The sequence below is a fragment of the Carex rostrata genome, chromosome 7 (assembly GCF_964058835.1).
Source record: "Carex rostrata chromosome 7, lpCarRost1.2, whole genome shotgun sequence".
In the NCBI taxonomy this organism is placed as follows: domain Eukaryota; kingdom Viridiplantae; phylum Streptophyta; class Magnoliopsida; order Poales; family Cyperaceae; genus Carex; species Carex rostrata.
In genome coordinates this window covers 1,692,041-1,709,024 of record NC_135924.1, presented here as the reverse complement: position 1 = coordinate 1,709,024, position 16,984 = coordinate 1,692,041, and the positions used below count along the sequence as shown (strand labels likewise).

The 16,984-nt window shown below is 34.2% G+C and overlaps 2 protein-coding genes across 7 annotated transcripts in view; both read left to right on the top strand.

Moving 5' to 3' along the window:
- Nucleotides 1-1,029: 1,029 nt before the first annotated feature.
- LOC144556912 (disease resistance RPP13-like protein 4) overlaps nucleotides 1,030-16,984 on the top strand; it is a 61,106-nt gene continuing 45,151 nt past the window's right edge. Inside the window, exons 1-3 of one of the 3 annotated variants that reach the window (XR_013512515.1) lie at nucleotides 1,030-1,300; nucleotides 3,773-3,852; nucleotides 5,291-5,374. Coding sequence is in view for 1 of the 3 variants with exons in the window: in XM_078305412.1 (XP_078161538.1) it covers nucleotides 6,630-8,561 (1,932 nt within the window). In the remaining 2 variants the exon portion in view is untranslated. Of the gene's footprint in view, nucleotides 1,301-3,772; nucleotides 3,853-5,290; nucleotides 5,375-6,611; nucleotides 8,869-16,984 lie in introns of those variants that run through there. The other 2 variants (XM_078305412.1, XM_078305418.1) reach the window with 2 other exon arrangements.
- Nucleotides 15,828-16,984, top strand: part of LOC144556909 (disease resistance protein RPP13-like) — an 87,224-nt gene continuing 86,067 nt past the window's right edge. The window contains exons 1-2 of one of the 4 annotated variants that reach the window (XM_078305402.1): nucleotides 15,828-15,957; nucleotides 16,281-16,926. In XM_078305402.1, the coding sequence (XP_078161528.1) occupies nucleotides 16,310-16,926 (617 nt within the window). In that variant the 5' untranslated portion in view covers nucleotides 15,828-15,957; nucleotides 16,281-16,309. Of the gene's footprint in view, nucleotides 15,958-16,126; nucleotides 16,927-16,984 lie in introns of those variants that run through there. The other 3 variants (XM_078305406.1, XM_078305404.1, XM_078305405.1) reach the window with 3 other exon arrangements.

Below are 16,984 nucleotides of genomic sequence, written 5' to 3'. Positions count from 1 at the left end.
AAAAATCACAATTCACAACCATAAACCCTAAATTGAACCATATGACATTCAACCAATTTTACCATAAATCATAATCCTAACTTCGAGCAATTGAACCAATACGAGCTATTCGAGCATTTAACCAATTAAAGCATTCAACCAATTCAAGTTTCCAATTCGAGCAATTGAACTATAAATGAATCAAATTGAATTGAATCACATTTAACAATTCAAGCAATTCAATCCTAAACTCTAATCGAATCGAATCGAATCAAATCATAATCAACAATCAATTTAAACTAATCGAACCCAAATACATTCACAATTAAACTAATCGAATCCAATCACATTCACAATTAAACCCTAACCCTAATCCTAAATTAAATTAATAGAATGGCAAAAAAAAACATACATTTAACAAAGGAGGCTTGGTGGTGCGGCGGCTCAAGCCTCGGTGGTGTCGCGACTCAAGGCTTGGTGGTGCAACGACTCAAAGCTTGGTGGTGCAGCTGCTCAACGATCGGTGGTGGTGCAACGAGTGAGGGAGAGAGAGAGCGAGGGAAATGAGAACGTTGCGGTGGGGTGGTGGGGCGCCGGCCAGTGGGGCGGAGTAGCAGCTGGTTTTTTTTTTTTTGGGGTTCGGATGCAACACAGAGAAGGGGAGAAGCGGAGGCGCTGGGGTGAATTATTGGGGTATGACCCGCCCCAACCTGGGGCGCCTCACTTGAGGCATGGACCGCCCCACCTTGGGGCGCCTCACTTGAGGCATGGGCCGCCGTGGGCCCAGGCGGTCAGGGCAGATTTGATAAAAATTTGAGAACATGGGCATTTTTAAAATTTTCTTTTTTTTTTAGGAATATTAATAAAAATGGCCGAATGTTAAGTTTCTCCAAAAAAAAAAAAAGGATGAAAGCGTAAGGAAAGGTTATATTCAAGCCAGCCTTTGCCTCTTGGTCCCTCTCTCTGGTCTCCAGTCTACCTGGCTTCATTGGATTTGCTTTTTTTTTTTTTTTTTTTCCTCTCATTTTCAAACTTTGGCAGAGGCTGATTGCTTCTTCGTCGTTGTTGCTTTCCTCTCTTGAGTCTTGATCAAGGTCTCTCTCTGTCTCATTTTTTTCTTTTATTTCTTTGAATTGGAGCAAGATCGATCACTTTCTCTCTCCCTCTTCTCACTCTCATTTCTTTTATTTTCCTTTTAATTTTTACCCTAATGAATTTCAGAATTACAGAATCAGAAAAACGAGAAGAATATTAAGAAATGCTTGAGGAGCAACTTGGAGATTATTGAATATAAGAGGCGAACTGGGTAATCTTATGCAAGGTAAAGTTTTTTTTTTTTTTTCTAATCTTGAATATGTTTCATTGTAACATTCTCTATTCTGAATCGTATCATTGTATGATTACTTTGAGTACTGTTACAATAATTACTATCAATTTATAATTTTTCTTATACTAGTTAAATCAGTTTAATATTCAGGACAAATTTAGTGGTAATTTTATAGTCGGAGAGAGATGTACTTGGAAAATCGGCCGAGTCGGACCAATATCAGTTAGGTCTGAGCCGATATTTATCCGAATTTCCTGTCCAAGCATTTTTTTCCATCGAAAATCAGTTGAACCGGGCTGTCTCGGCTGGGTCAACTGATTTTTGGTTCGAGTTAGTCCGATTCGTAAGTTCTGACTTCTGAGCCGATTACTTCCGAGTTTTGGCCGATTTCGATTTTGGGTATTTTGCTTTATTTCTAGATCTGCAACGATTCTATTTCCTAAATAGAACGAAGGAGAGGAGAAAGAAATGTCTAAAGATGGGACTGGTCATGACAATTCAAAAGAAATGAGCTGAACTTGTTTTGGGAATTTTCTTATTCAATACTTATTCTTGGTTACATATCTGTCTAATAGCTCTGACTTCAATTAAGAACTGTTCCACTCGGTGCTGTGACCAATATATTTTTAATTAGCTCAGAAAAAATATTTCAATGCTGTTTAGCTGTGGGTGAATGAAGTGGAAAATATTTCTATATAAGCTGTATTTTTCTTTCAAAAATAGACTAGTCTAGAACTGACAAAAATAATCAAAGCAAGTCATCTGTCATCCGCTTCAATCAACTCGGACAGTAACACCAAACTGCAAGTTGAATAAGCTATGACCCTCTCGAGATTGTTATGTAAGATTCCAGTGGTGGGCTTATTCTTCAAAAATTTTCAATCGGTACATATTTATTTGGTTTGGTCCTCCATAAAAAGAAATGGATATTAAAAGACGAACGAGTTGCTTGCCTCGAGTCGGGGTGTGATAGCCCTGTTCATTTGTTCCCGACAGTTCGATCCTTAATTGGCACTAGGCCTCACTCCTTTCATAGAGAGGAGAGGGGTTCAGTTCGCTCAATCAGCGCACAAGAAGTCCCGCGATAACCTTTATCAAGAGGGGGATTGTGCTGGTATTTTGAAACAAGTTCATAGGGTTCTATTTCTAGAAAGTTGGTTATATTTGTTTTCCTTTTAATTTTACCTCGGGTTGAAATGGTTTAATTGGTTTTGAGTCTTGGTCTGGCTTTTGCTTCGTAATTAGCAGGTTCGATAATTAAAACAAGTGCTGATAAACATAGAGTCAATAGAGAGAACCAGTCTTTGGTCTAGTGGCAAAGGCAATGCTGTCCGTGTGAGAGGTTGGAGGTTGGAGGTTGGAAACCCGAAAGAGACAATCCTTTATATATATTAAATAGTTGGATGACTTGACTTTCAACCTTTACTTAAAAAAAAAAAATAGACTCAATAGACACAGCTTTTATATCAAATGCAATGTATATATGCCCTTTGGTTTTTAAAAGAACCAGCATAGAACACCTCAGGAGAATGTTTAATGTACCTGGCCATCAGTGAGCCGGTGCACATCTTCGAATTCCACATTCATATTTTTTTTTTACAGATAAATGTTGCAAGATTTATTTATTTAAGAAGGTACTTGATACATAATCACCTTATGTTTTTGTAACATGAGTACATGTACAGTTTAATTAAGCTTGTGCATTGTATAAAGACTAGGTTTTTTTTGGCTGGCTTTAGCCTTCTAATATTATGTGGAATTAGCTTTTATGGTAATTCTGTATGCAATTAAAGCTAATTTTGTTGGGTTGAAGCTTTGTACAACATTTGACTATTAATTGAGAGCATTCACAACATGGTTTTCTTTGAAATCCTTTTGCTTTTTGCGACATTTGCATATATGCCCTTTGCTTTCTCAATTTCAAACTTATTTCTTCACCGACTTTAGTCAATAAAGTGATGTGTAGCCAAATTTCACACATTTCACAAATCAATACAGTTCTATCACCAGACCCTTGCAATTGCTTACTCAATTTCAACTTTCTTCCACAATCAAGTGCTATAGGTTGTGATATTAGCTTCACGCCTTTTACAAATCCAATTTCACATAGAATATACAATGTCTACTCACTTTCACCATGCTTCAATGTCCAAGATATAAGAAGTGCTAATAATTTTGATTGTACAGTTCTTTCACCAAACCCTTGCAATTGCTTTTTCAATTATAGATGAGCTAAGTTTATTACAATTCAGGGCTGTCGTAAAATACACCAAGTTTTCAGTTTTCTTTTCTTCTTTGATAATTGAAGACCAAAAAGCTTTAATTGATAAATAGCTGGAGTTACTACATTTTACCAAAGAATGTACAATTTCAACATAATTTTGTTTTATACTATTGTTGTGATTGTGAAATCTGGCTTTTGATTTCCTTCTTTATTTGTTTTCATTTTCTTTTTCTAATTTGCAGCTGTTGTTGCTACACTGGATTTAGCTGTTTCTTTTTTGAATTGCTCGTGCTATCCCTACTTCATCTGAATACTATTTCAGGTTTGTGTGTTACACTTTTTTGTATACTTTACCTTACCAAGACTATTACTCAACAATAAGAAATGCTATGGATTAGAACATCAGTTTTAAGTTTTTAACAACCCATCAATAAGAAATGCCATTGATTAGAACATCCATTTTATAGATTAGAACATCAATTTTGCGTCTTACGATGACACCTTTTAGAAAGCATGTCAACAAGAAAATCCATCGAGTTCCCAATATCACAATACTTACACAGAACATCTATAACAATGATGTAGGTCTTCACATTAGAGATGTTTTGATAATTTCATACTATTAGAGTCATTTTAAAGGCAAGAAACACATGCAATTGATTTTAATATAGAACTCCGCAGAAATATTACAATAAAATTGAAATATAAAATTTTAATTTTGTATATTAACTATAGTCAAATGGTAAAAATGGGAAATTGGGAAGCAAATATACCTTCTTATTTGCACAATCAAGTTCTCCCTTCATTTCCCATGTAAGGCTGACAAGAGCCATCAACATGGTTCAGTAATGATGATATATCCACCTAACAAAAATACAAGTGTATCTTTTTGTATACTCAAAACACTAACTTTTTTTTTTTTTTTGAGAAAGATACTCAAAACACAACTTAATATTACAATTAGAAGATCAAGGCCAAACTGCCCATACCAGGGACGAATTTCACTTCCATTAGTTCTCAAAATGTTCCCTTACAATGCTAAGTTTGTATGAACTTGAAAGTTCTCAAAATGTTCTCTTACAATAGTAAATAACCATTTATTGTGAATATAAGAACTGGAAAGATATGCTGCTAGAATTTGCTTTATTGTACTTTTACTTGTACAATTGAACTGGTAAAGCCTGGAAGCATCCATTCCAGATCTAAGACCTCTAAACAAGTTAAGTTGATGGGAAGAGAAGAAACGAGAAAGCAGTTCTATCCTGCACAGAGAGATGATTACTTCGTAAAATTACAAAAAAAATCAGAAAAGAAAAAGGGCACAAATGATGATGAAATAAAAACAATCTGTTATATTTATATGAATATGAGATAGCGTGGCACCCTGTATCAGTAGTATTCTTCTTTAATTTTAAGCCTCTCCTCTTTTCCTTGCTACATGTACATCTACTGCTGGTCCAGTAAACATCTTTAGAAACCGACATAATAATTAAAACAAGTTTCACATAATTATTTCGATAATCATTTAATCAACAACAAGAAGCTCTTTTCCCTTCAAACCCCCCATGTGTTCTCTCTGATTGAGCTCTATCTCACAGCTAGCAATTGAAATGCATGAGGTGCGTATGAGCGTACCTTCTACAATCTCACAGCTTAATTCTGAACAATATCCATACCACTTTTTATATGTATTTTACTTTATTACTATTTTGTTTTAATTCACTATCTAATCCACTTCTAAAACTAAACTGCTCTTGCAGTTCTGAATCACAGCCGAAACTTTCAGCGTCTTATGAGACAAAAGACGCAAGGAGATAGCTATTTGTAGAACAACCATAAAAAAAAAGTCACAAACAAAGTAATAAAAGTAATAAAGGAGACGCTTTGCATGGGTTTTTATGATGACTGCTTTACATGGGTTTTAAGATTCTGTTTAAGAACCCAACAAAACTGTTTAAGAGTTTTTACAAAAGTCATTTTAACAACCATTTACAATCATATCATGTACAAAACCCAACAACTCAATTTCATCTTTCTTACACAGCTCACTAATTTCCAACACCTCCACCTCCACCTCCACCTCATATTAATTGTTGTTCTATGCTCACCAAGAGGTCTTAGTGAGCATAATTTCAAAATATATCTGATTGGCTTCAAATGACGAATACAAACAGTTGAATCTGATCTACTTCATGAGTGTTGTTTGTAAATGCAAAATTTTCAAATTTTTGAATTCATTTAGTACAAAGTCAGGCGGTCAAAAAATGATGAAAAATGAATGTATTAAAATAACTCATAAACCTTCATTGATTTACCGCTTGACTTTGTACTAAATGAATTTCAAAATTTTGCATGTACACACATCATTTGTGAAGTAGATCAGTTTTAACGGTTCAGATTCGTCGTTTGAAACCAATCCCGATAGTTTTCTAGCTTTACTCGTAAATCCTCCCTACGAATATATAACTGAAACAAAAAGGGTCATAAAGTCAATGGGAATCGTGTCTTATACACAAAATTAATTAATTTCCTACAGGAAGTTACAAATTGATAGTTAAAATTCCAGATTTTCATATGAAATTATTTTAAATGGAATGATCCAAATCAATTGTAAGTTCCCATTCAAGGAATTTTGTCAGACGATCTGAATATCAGAATCTCTTAATAGAAATACAGTCACCCAACTTATCAAACTAATTAGATATCAAAGCAGATTGATTTTATTTAGAAATTATGCATCACATTTTCTACTAATTTGATATTCAAAATTCACGATACTTTAATTCTTAAAGTGTATTGTTTTATAAATAAATAAATAATTATCATTTTAATATTAAACAAAAAAAAATTAGCTAAATTGAGAAAAATGTTATTGACAGATGTTACATTAATTTATCTAAATTAATCCCATTATGTATACTATCTAAAATGTCATTCTTTAAAAGCATTACAACACAAATACTGACATATATACAAGTATAGATTTTGACAAAACATATTGATTTCAACAACTTGTTTATATGTATGTTATAATTTGTTCATCCTCTTTAACTCAATAGACATAATTGTTGCTTTTGGTAGGTCTGAAAAACAATTGCAATGAGCAACGATCAAAAGGAAGCCAAGTTAAAGGCTAGTGCCAAGTTAAAGGCCAGTACTACAGATTTTGTTGGGCCACTATTGAAACGCCTTGAACTAGCCAAGCAGCAAGTTCCTAAGAACTCGGAGACAGAGAAAGTCATTGACCAAATTAGCACTGATATTGTAAATACAAAAGATATTATTGATGGTAGAAGAAAGTGGGACACAGAGCTAATTGGTTACTTTGGAGAGATAGAAAGACAAATTGATTACTGGGTTGATCATAATAAAATGACTGAATGGGATGAAACTGTAAGGGACAATCTAATAAATGTTCATAATCAGCTATCACGGAATATAATAGTGAATCCTCCAAACGTTGGCACCAAACCTCATGATAAGGCATCTGATTTGCCTCAGAAAGCCACAATAGCTGAAGTCGGGGAATCATCAAATATAAGTAATCAGGGGCATGAATTCTCCATGGATCAAAAATTCCCCGTGACCTCCTACGTGAGGAGGTTCTTGGATAGCCTTGCCATTTTTCCAGAAAACACAAAACTGAAGAAGAGGTTCCTGATTTACTGGTGGATTGGTCTGAGGCTTTTACCTTCTAGGCGATATAAGGGATATACAAGTATAGAAGAGTATTGTGAATACGTCCTTTTTGAGCTGGTGCACGGGGGCGTTCTCATACCAGAACATATCAGAGAGCATAATCAAGTTGTCGACTGCTACACCATTGAACCTGCAATTCATAAGCAGTTGATCTCTGGCTCGGAGAGGGATTACGAGCTTTTCTCTCAAAAAGGGGAAGAAGGCACTTGGCACATATATAGAAGTCAAGAGGGGAAAAGTGGACTACTAAATCTAGACCAAAGGTATCCCAATTCCAAGGACATAATGGATATTAGCAGCAAGAATCACTTGTTGGCGGTTCAACTTGGTAGTTGGCGTTACACAAAAACAGAGGTTCACAATGGGGTCAAGGAAGAGCACATTGAGGTCGAGGAAACCGATTTCTTACAGAAGTTGGGAGAAACAGTGACCTACCTTAGCTTGCAAGGCATTTCGAGGATAGAAGAGCTTCATGAATCAATTGTGAAGCTAGAAAATTTGATAATACTAGATCTCAGGTCTTGTCATAATTTGGGAAATTTATCACAGAAACCAAGGTCCACAATGAAACAAAAATTAATAAGACGGGTGTTATCTGAAGAAAACATGTTTGAGAAACTAATGGTTTTAGATATTTCAGAGTGCTACCTGTTAGATAGTATGCCAAAATGGATATGTAAGCTACATAATCTAGAGGTGTTAAAGGGTTTTGTCGTTGGCGGTGTGGGAGACAAAAATCTGTCATGCCAGCTAAGGGATCTCTCAAATTTGACTTATCTTAGGAAGCTCAGCATTAGAATTGGTAGCAAGCATTTGGCTTCCGAAGATTTAAGTGGCTTAAAACCTCTAAATGAACTTTTGGTGTTGACCATTATATGGGGAGAAAATAAGTCCAATTATGCAATGCCAACCTTATCTTTCCCAAAATATCTAGAAAAGTTGGATATCAGATGTTATCCAGAAGCTGACGCATCAAAGCTGCTGAACGTGGCAAAGCTGAAAAATTTGAAGAGATTCTATATTAGAGGTGGGAAGCTTGCTGAAATTCCACACAGTGATAACTGGGAAGTAGAGATATTGCGTCTCAAGTTCTTGACAAATTTGGTAACCAAATGGGATGAGATCAAGCACTCATTTAAGAATTTACGGTACGTAGAATATGTGGAATGTCCAAAGCTCTTGAACTTTCCAAATGATAGTTGTCGTTGGATTAAGGAGACAGATGAGCGTTTTCATAGCTACAATGATAGTGAGACGGCCAATACCTATCGTTGGATTAAGCATAAGGATGAGCATTTTCAAAGCGAGAATGAGACAATCAATCAGTCATGAGGCTTTTTCACAGGGAGATGATGCAATTTTCCCTGCTTTCTAGATCATTTAACTTCTATCACTATTATATATGTTGTTGTTATTGTTCTTAGTACCAGTTGTAGTTGTTGTAATAGTGGTATTAGTAGTATTTTCTTTTTTCATAAAGACCACAATAAACAATGATTCCTTCTTCATGAGCAGTAGTAGCGTGTTAATGATTTCACAAGTTTTTTTATGTAAGGGTGGGCAATTTTTTATGTGATCTCCTGTGTTTAGAAGAAATTATATATGAAAGAGTTTAAATCAGGCGCTTTATGCAAAGCCCATCTCAATTCTAAAAAAAACGGTTTGTTGCCTTAACAGAGATCTGATTTCTTTCTGTTGCATGCTTCTATTTTTGTGATAAATTACAAAAATATTTTTAGTAGATTGCAATTCTATACATTAGTTGTTTTAGCCTTCTGCAATGTGGATTCTAATAGTCAACCTTTCTCGAATCTCATTATTGTACCAGTGCAGTACCAGTACATTCAGTGCAGCATTACGAACTGGTACCATACCAGTAATTGATCCACCCAACAATGTGTATTAAAAAAAACGGTTTGTTGCCTGAAGACATTAATTATTCCTTCACTTATCAAAGCTTGTACATTTCTACTATTAAGTCTCTCTTTTTTTTTGTGAAAAATCATTGTTCTTTTTTTATGGTTAGCGACAAATTGTCGCCAACGATATATTAATTAAGAAAAAGTTTTATTTACACAATTTCGGGCTAAGTTAAAGCTACCTAGCCCGATAGAAAAGAAAGATGTAAAATTAGTTTGAAAATATGGTTGCCAGAAGGATGCAGTATGCTCCTGCTGGCTCCATGACCGCAAATGAACTAAGCAAAGCGCAACCAAGAAATGAAATCCAGAGTTGTATCATTTATCAATTGTCTCACGTGGTGCCTCTTGTTTGTGAAGTACTGCCTATTCCTTTCTCTCCACAAGGCCCAGGCACCCGCCACCCAGGCCACACTCCACATTCGCCTCTCTCTCAGGGGTTGGTTAATTTGTCCTTTTTTCCAGGCATCTGCTATGTCCTGACCTCCTCTATGTGGTAAGTTGAAGTACGCACATAGCCCTCTCCAAAAATTCACCCCATAAACACATTCCCATAACATGTGATTTCTAGTTTCCACCAACGTATTTCCGCAAAGATGACATCCTGGTTGGATGGTGCATCCTCTGACAAGAAGGATTTCTTGTGTAAGGATCTTTTCCTGTAACATTAACCATATGAAAATCTTAACCTTCATTGGAATTCGCAGTTTTCATAGCTGGTTATGATTTTCATCCACTATACCCGTGTGGTGACTACCAAGCTAAGTCCCTCTCTCTATTGGTGTATCATTTCTCTCTCCCACTTTTTTTCTATTAGTTAGAACCATTCTTGTATTTTACTTTACTTTTTAATTTAAAAATATCCAGTCTTCCTTAATTAGGTATATGCACATAAAGCTGGTACAAATGAGGTTGAAGAATTAGGGGTGCCTCAAACGGTTTTCAGTGCAGTACCACAAACAAACAAAATTTTTTTTGCTAGTATATGGATGTTATGAACCATAACATCCCACTGTAGCATTTTTTTTAGTTTCATTTTCATATATGGTTAACAAAAATTTAAAAAAATTACAACTATTGCATATATGATTTATATATAGTGTTTATAAAAAATATTTACCATAGCATAAAATTTGAACAATTTGTAATTAATAATATTTTTTTGCATAATGAAACAATATTCCAACATATACGAGATTTCATTATTAGACTATGTATATGATGAATAACTAATCTATAAATTTACTTTTTTAATTTCAATCTCATTTGAATATATTTGAAAGCCAAACATCAAAAGTTGAACAATTTCAATCTCATTTTAATTTCATTTTTAATTTCAGAATTTAAATGAAAATAAAAAACTTAAACATAAAGTATCAATGTTGGATTTTAACACATATGAAAATGAAAAACCAAAAAAAAAAAAAATGCTACAGTATGTGTGTGGACGTTATAGTCCATAACATTCAAACTGTAGCAATCTTTTTAGGGGTCGAGCTGAGGGTAAGGTAGGAATTTGACTGGATGTTATAAACTATAACGATTTTTTAAGATTTGGAATTTCTCCAATTTTGTTAACTTTTTCCGATTTTATTTTTCTATTAATAAAAAAATGGGGAAGGTATGTAATCGCTCCACCAGAAAAATGATGGCTGGCTTGTGGACTATCTGCTGCCACAATACGTGAAAAGATATGCTGTGGCCAAGCAGCCTGTAGCTTCTGCTATTGAGGCAGGTGGCTCTGCTTTCTAGGAATTTGTATCCTCTAAATTAACTGAAAAATAAATCTTTTGAGTTAATGTATCTGGACCGTCTGATCAACTTAAAAATTTGTGCGAGTTACATCTGCATTAATATTGAAAGCACCTAAGTTACAGGCGGAAGCCGGAGGGACTTCGTTTACAATCATACGGCCGACATGTGTTAACTCAAAAGATGCTCTTTTGAGTTAATGCAGACGATGCGGACTCACTTTTCAGTTCTACAATTAATACTGGAATTTTCACGGAGCCATGCATATGTGCGACCAACTCAAACCATGGCGTCTTGATAGTTGACTATAGTCTTTGCTCAACCTCAACTGGCATGCATGGCCTATATATTGGATCGATTGTGAAGAATTATTGGCGATTTGTATCGGTATCTATAAAATAAAAATGGATACAAATATAATTTTATCACTATCGGATCTGTATCCGATCCGTTTGCATCCCTACCTCTGTGATTGCCAGTTTGTTCTCAGTAATCTAACTCTAAATGGTTGTTTCTTTCCTCTTCAGTTATTCCGGCCTCTTTCCTCTCCATTTCTCAAAGAAAATTGGTTAAGCCATGTAAAATCAAGGCTTAAAATATTCGGCAAGTTTATAAAAAAATTGAACAAAAAGAGGACTAAGAAAATGGTTTTAAACTTTATAAATGAGCACTTCTTCGACAAGTTTAAGACTCTATAGGATGCTAAGGAACTCTAAGAGTGCTAAGGAAATCCATAGGGTACAATAGCAAGCAGTGGTCCATTGTTCCTATATAAAATGATTAAATAAAGGGAGAAAATGAAAATAGGTATTATATTGGGTCGGATATTTTGGGTATTGTGGGCCAACTATTATTAATTTTAAAAATATTTTTTAATTGGATTATGACACGGATATTTCCAATTTTAATACAATTTCATTAGGCAACTTCTTTTAGACAAATAATTAACACGTTTTTAACTAAAGTAGAAAGTTTTAACTCACTTTATAAAAAATGGAGGAAAAGTATTTTTACTAAAAAGTTTATATTTGATCCTTATAAAAACATTTGGTCAATTGAAAAAGATTAATTTGTTCAAGTAGTTGACATGTTTAGTTTAACTATGCAATTATTAAGAATAAGGGAATTAACTAAATTGCTGTATATTTTACTTTAAAACAAGAGCCACAATAAAAACGTTCCTATAAAGTAATTTAAAATCACTCTTTGTAAAGCAAAGCAAGCAATATTTTAGATTCTCTTAAAAAGATTTGGTGCGTAGAACATTAAGGCCCACATGCATCTATTTAAAATTTTAAATAATAGTTATCCGCTGCATGTGCTGTAAAGTGTAAAATGATAGTTATGCTCTTCCAACTTCTTAGTGTTTCCTTTTCCAGATTCTTGCACTTATTATTCTCCTCTCTCATGGGCGTGTTTATCGGTTCAGTTAGATTGAAACATACACTACTACAAAAATGGTCATTGTACACTGCACATTGTACACGGATTTTATAATTTTACCTAAAAACTGTGGAGAAATTGTAATTTTTTGGAAGCCCGAAATATCTGTGGGATCTCTACACGGATGTTTATTAAAGAATCAGTGTAGAAAGCCTTGAGAGAGCTACACGGACGTTTATTAGGAACTGTACACGGATTATTATTTAAATAACAGTGTATAAAGCTTTAAGAGAGCTACACGGATATTTATTAAAGAACCGTGTAGAAAGGTAAGAATTGTACACGGATGTTTGTTTAAATAGCAGTGTAGAAAACTTGAGAGAGCAACACGGACGTTTAATAAAGAGCCGTGTAGAAATGTGAAAATTGTACACGGTTTTTTGTTTAAATAACTGTATAGAAAGCCTTGAGAGAGCTACACGGATTTTTAAGTAAAAAATTCGTGTAGAAAGGTTATTCTAGGGTTTTGGTTATATAAAAGACCTCCTTCTAGCAGCGCCGTTTTGATCAATTAATACTCTCTCTCTCTCCTTCCAGAAGTGTCATTTTGATTTCTGTGCACAAAGAGCTAGGATCTGAGATCTTTGAAGTTAATTTGTATTTCTCCTCTCTATCTTGGTAAGCTTAGTCATGTATATATATATATATTTCTCTTTTCTGTTACTAGCTTATTATTGCTTATTTAGGTCAATTATTAATTAATGCATGCATGCTTGATTTGTTAAGATAATGTAAATAATTAGTGTAATGTGGACCATTTTTTGAAAGTGAGAAGTAAAGAAAACGCCTAAGGTCTCCATCATCAGATCTGAGAAAAACCGTTGAAGATCAGTACTAACGCTTCCGCCTAAAGATGTCTGCACTTCAGAACTGTAAGATTTAAATTACTTTGCTATTTTATTTTGAATTTACAGATTCTGGATTGCTTATGTTTTTTTAATTGCAAAACACGTCATGAATTATTAAGACTATCATTTGGTATCAGAGCCATTGTAAATTCATATAAGATGCAATAATTTTTTTTTACGAAATTGATTTCAATGGTTCGTATAAAAGCTAGACAGATTCAACTAATTTTATATATAAATATTTTCTTATAATTTTGGATGAAAATTTTAAAGGAGAATTTTTATTCCCTATTATGTATGCACATATATGTTGATCAATGGATTCTTATTGGAGATGCAATATGTTGGAGACCTTTAACCAAGAGGCATCATGTCATGGATCACATGGGAGCTCCTTTTTTGATATGTTGGATCTAATACGCCTTAGTTTGTATGAAATTTCGGTCCAAACTAGATCATAACCAAGAGTTTTGGCAATTTGAGCCAAACTTAACGAATTTTGGGTCAATGCTTGATCATGTGATTACTAAGTGGTAAGGATATAACTTTTATACAAACATTGTATTGGATCCTGAGGAGTATATATGTTATGTTTTATCACATGAGATTGCATGTACAAAAGGCTTTGTATATATATATGTTGCATGAATTGTAATCTTCTACCTTTTCTTGTTACTAACTAATACCAAATTATAATTGTAGTATGGATCAAAGCAAAAGTGTTACATCAATGAGCAAATTGACGATGTCAGATGTATGTGGACAAGGCAGTTTCAATTTAAATTTTGTAATGCTCAATATGGATTTGTACAATTTTGTATAATTTAGTGTACATAAATTATTTATACTGTTGTATAGTTTTGGAATTATGAGTTTAAAAAACCTATGTTTAATGTTTCTCTATTTTGGAATTCTAATTTTAAATGGCTAACAAAATTGGAAGCTAGCCACAAAAAAAATGGGAAAAAAAGAACAATTCTACATGGACATTTAACTAAAGTCCGTGTAGAAAGGTATTTAAACATTAAAAAAAATTGAAAAAAAAAAACAATTCTACACGGACATTTAACTAAAGTCCGTGTAGAAAGGTATTTAAACATATAAAAAAAAAGAGAGCTACACGGACATTTAGCTAAATATCCGTGTAGAAAAAGTAATTGTACACGGACATTTAGCTAAATGTCCGTGTAGAAAGGTATTTAAACATATAAAAAAAAATAAGAGAGCTACACGGACATTTAGCTAAATATCCGTGTAGAAAGAGTAATTGTACACGGACATTTAGCTAAATGTCCGTGTAGAAAAATATTTAAACATGTAAAAAAAAATAAGAGAGCTACACGGACATTTAGCTAAATATCCGTGTAGAAAGAGTAATCGTACATGGACATTTAGCTAAATGTCCGCGTAGAAAGAGTAATCATACACGGCTGTTTATGTAAATATCCGTGTAGCTCGGTTATTATGTAAAATTTTTGAGAGCGACGCTGGCAAGCGTTTGTACACGGTTATTTATGTAATAATTCGTGTAGCTCTCGATAATCGCACACGGGTAAATATTCGTGTGTAAATATTCAGGGATTTCTAAACTCTCACATTCCACACGGTAGGAAATCCGTGTTGCTCTCCTATTTATGTCTGTGTACAATCACTTATTTTGTAGTAGTGATAATCTAATTAGGCAAACTAAGAGCATCTACATCTTTAAAACTCGAAAGGATTTCTAAATAACTGTTAACTACTTTTTAGAAATTATGGTCTTTAAAGTTTCTAACTTTCACATCCCTGAAACTCATTTTAGAGTTTCTATTAAGCCACGTCAGCAACAAATTAAAAATGAGAAATAATTTGAGCCAATCATTTGGCCAACATAGAGTTTATAAACAGTTTCTTAATAAGAAACTTTCCTACATAGTTTCTAAATAAAAAACTCTCCCACATCCCTGAATCTAGATTAGAAATTGCCACGTCATATTAGAAACTCTAATAGTTTCAGGGATGTAGATGCTCTAAGGTTATAATTTGGTTTCAAAAATAGAACCGAATCGAACTAAAGTTTTATTTTAGTTTGTTCTGTTCAAACTGAAATGTATTATTATTTTTTATTTAAAGCAATTGTTTTGTAATAACCAGAGTATATTAAAAAATAAACCGAGGTACTAAGAAATAAACTGGAATATTAAGAAATAAAATGAAGTATTTAAAGCAATTGATTAAGAAATAACTTGGATCAAATTCAAAATATATAAAAGTTTCTGTCAGTTTGATTATTTTGGTTTTTAAAATTTCCAAACCAAACCGAAATTATAATTCGGTTTTAAAAAAGGAAATCGAACCGAACCATTAAACCAAAAAAATCAAACCGTTCGATCCAAACTAATTTGGTTTGTTTCAAAAACCGACTAAACTGAACCCAATGAACACACCTACTCTCTCACATATATACTTTTCCATATTATTCTTGCACTTAATATTGTCCGCTCACATACTTTTCCATATTTTCGCACGCAACACCAAGCTTGAAAACTACAGCCGCACTAACTGGAGATGTGTAGTAATAGATTAAAATGATTCTTCTCTCTTGGGTTTCACCTATAAATAGACAGTAAGGGTAACAAGTTAGATTAGAAAATTATTGATGAGAAAATTTGAGAGCTCTAACTAGTTAGATTTCTTTCTTGTTTGTGTTCAATTCGTGATCTCTGTTGCTTTGTTACGTCTTGGACGTTATAGACAGTCTCTGCTCGGCGCTTGTCTTCTCTCCGGGTAAGGCACCACTTTCAATTGGATTTGAGAGTCTTCGTTAGAACAAACTCAGTTTAGGTCGTGGAACCCTGCATGCTAAAATATCAATCAAGGATGAGCATCTTGGATTTCATTCTGTGCTTATCTGATAAGTAGTTTTCTCTATCATCTGCTACCATTGTGGTAACTTCATCACATGCTGTTTCTTGGATTTATAAATTATTGCTTTTGGGTTCTCAACTGCATCTAATACTGTGCTATATTCCCAAAACAGTTCGTCCATCTACCACCCAAAATATATATCCACTCTCAGATTTCTTATATAAATTACTCTCTCGTTTCAGCTCACATATAAAACAGAGAATTAAGCTGGATGGCTGAAACCATTGTAAATTTGGTGCTCGGCAAGCTGGCTGATGCTGTAGTTAAGGAGGTTTTACACTTATACAGTGTCAATAAGAAAGTTGAGAAAGTCGGCCGTGAACTCGAGCGGATTCAGGCTTTTCTTAAGGATGCTGACAAGAAGCAAATAAAAGATGAAAGGCAGAAACATTGGGTCAAGGAGGTCAGAGATATTGCCTATTCTATAGAAGATGCAATAGACACCTTTCTCATGGAGATCCCTCAAAATCCACCAAAGTCCGGCAAGAGGGCGGCCATAAAAAACTTCCTAAGAATAACCAAAAAACTCCCGGCTGTACACAACCTTGTAAATGAGATAAACCAAATCCTAGAAAAGATGAAAGAGATCGAAGACAGCAGAGTCAGATATGGAATAAATAATTTGGGCGACGGCAGTGGAGACATCAAACTACCCGTCAGGCCACTGATACTACCCGATATTGATCCCGATATTGTTGGTTTCAAGGCAGACCAGGACCGCATTGTCAAGAAGTTGCTTGATGAGACCACCAAGAGACGTTCTGTGGTCTCAATTTGCGGGACCGGTGGACTCGGAAAGACAACTCTTGCACAAAAAGTGTATAATTGGTATGCGCTTTTTTATTTATTAAATTGTATCATTTACTATTAATTTGATCCAAATTCA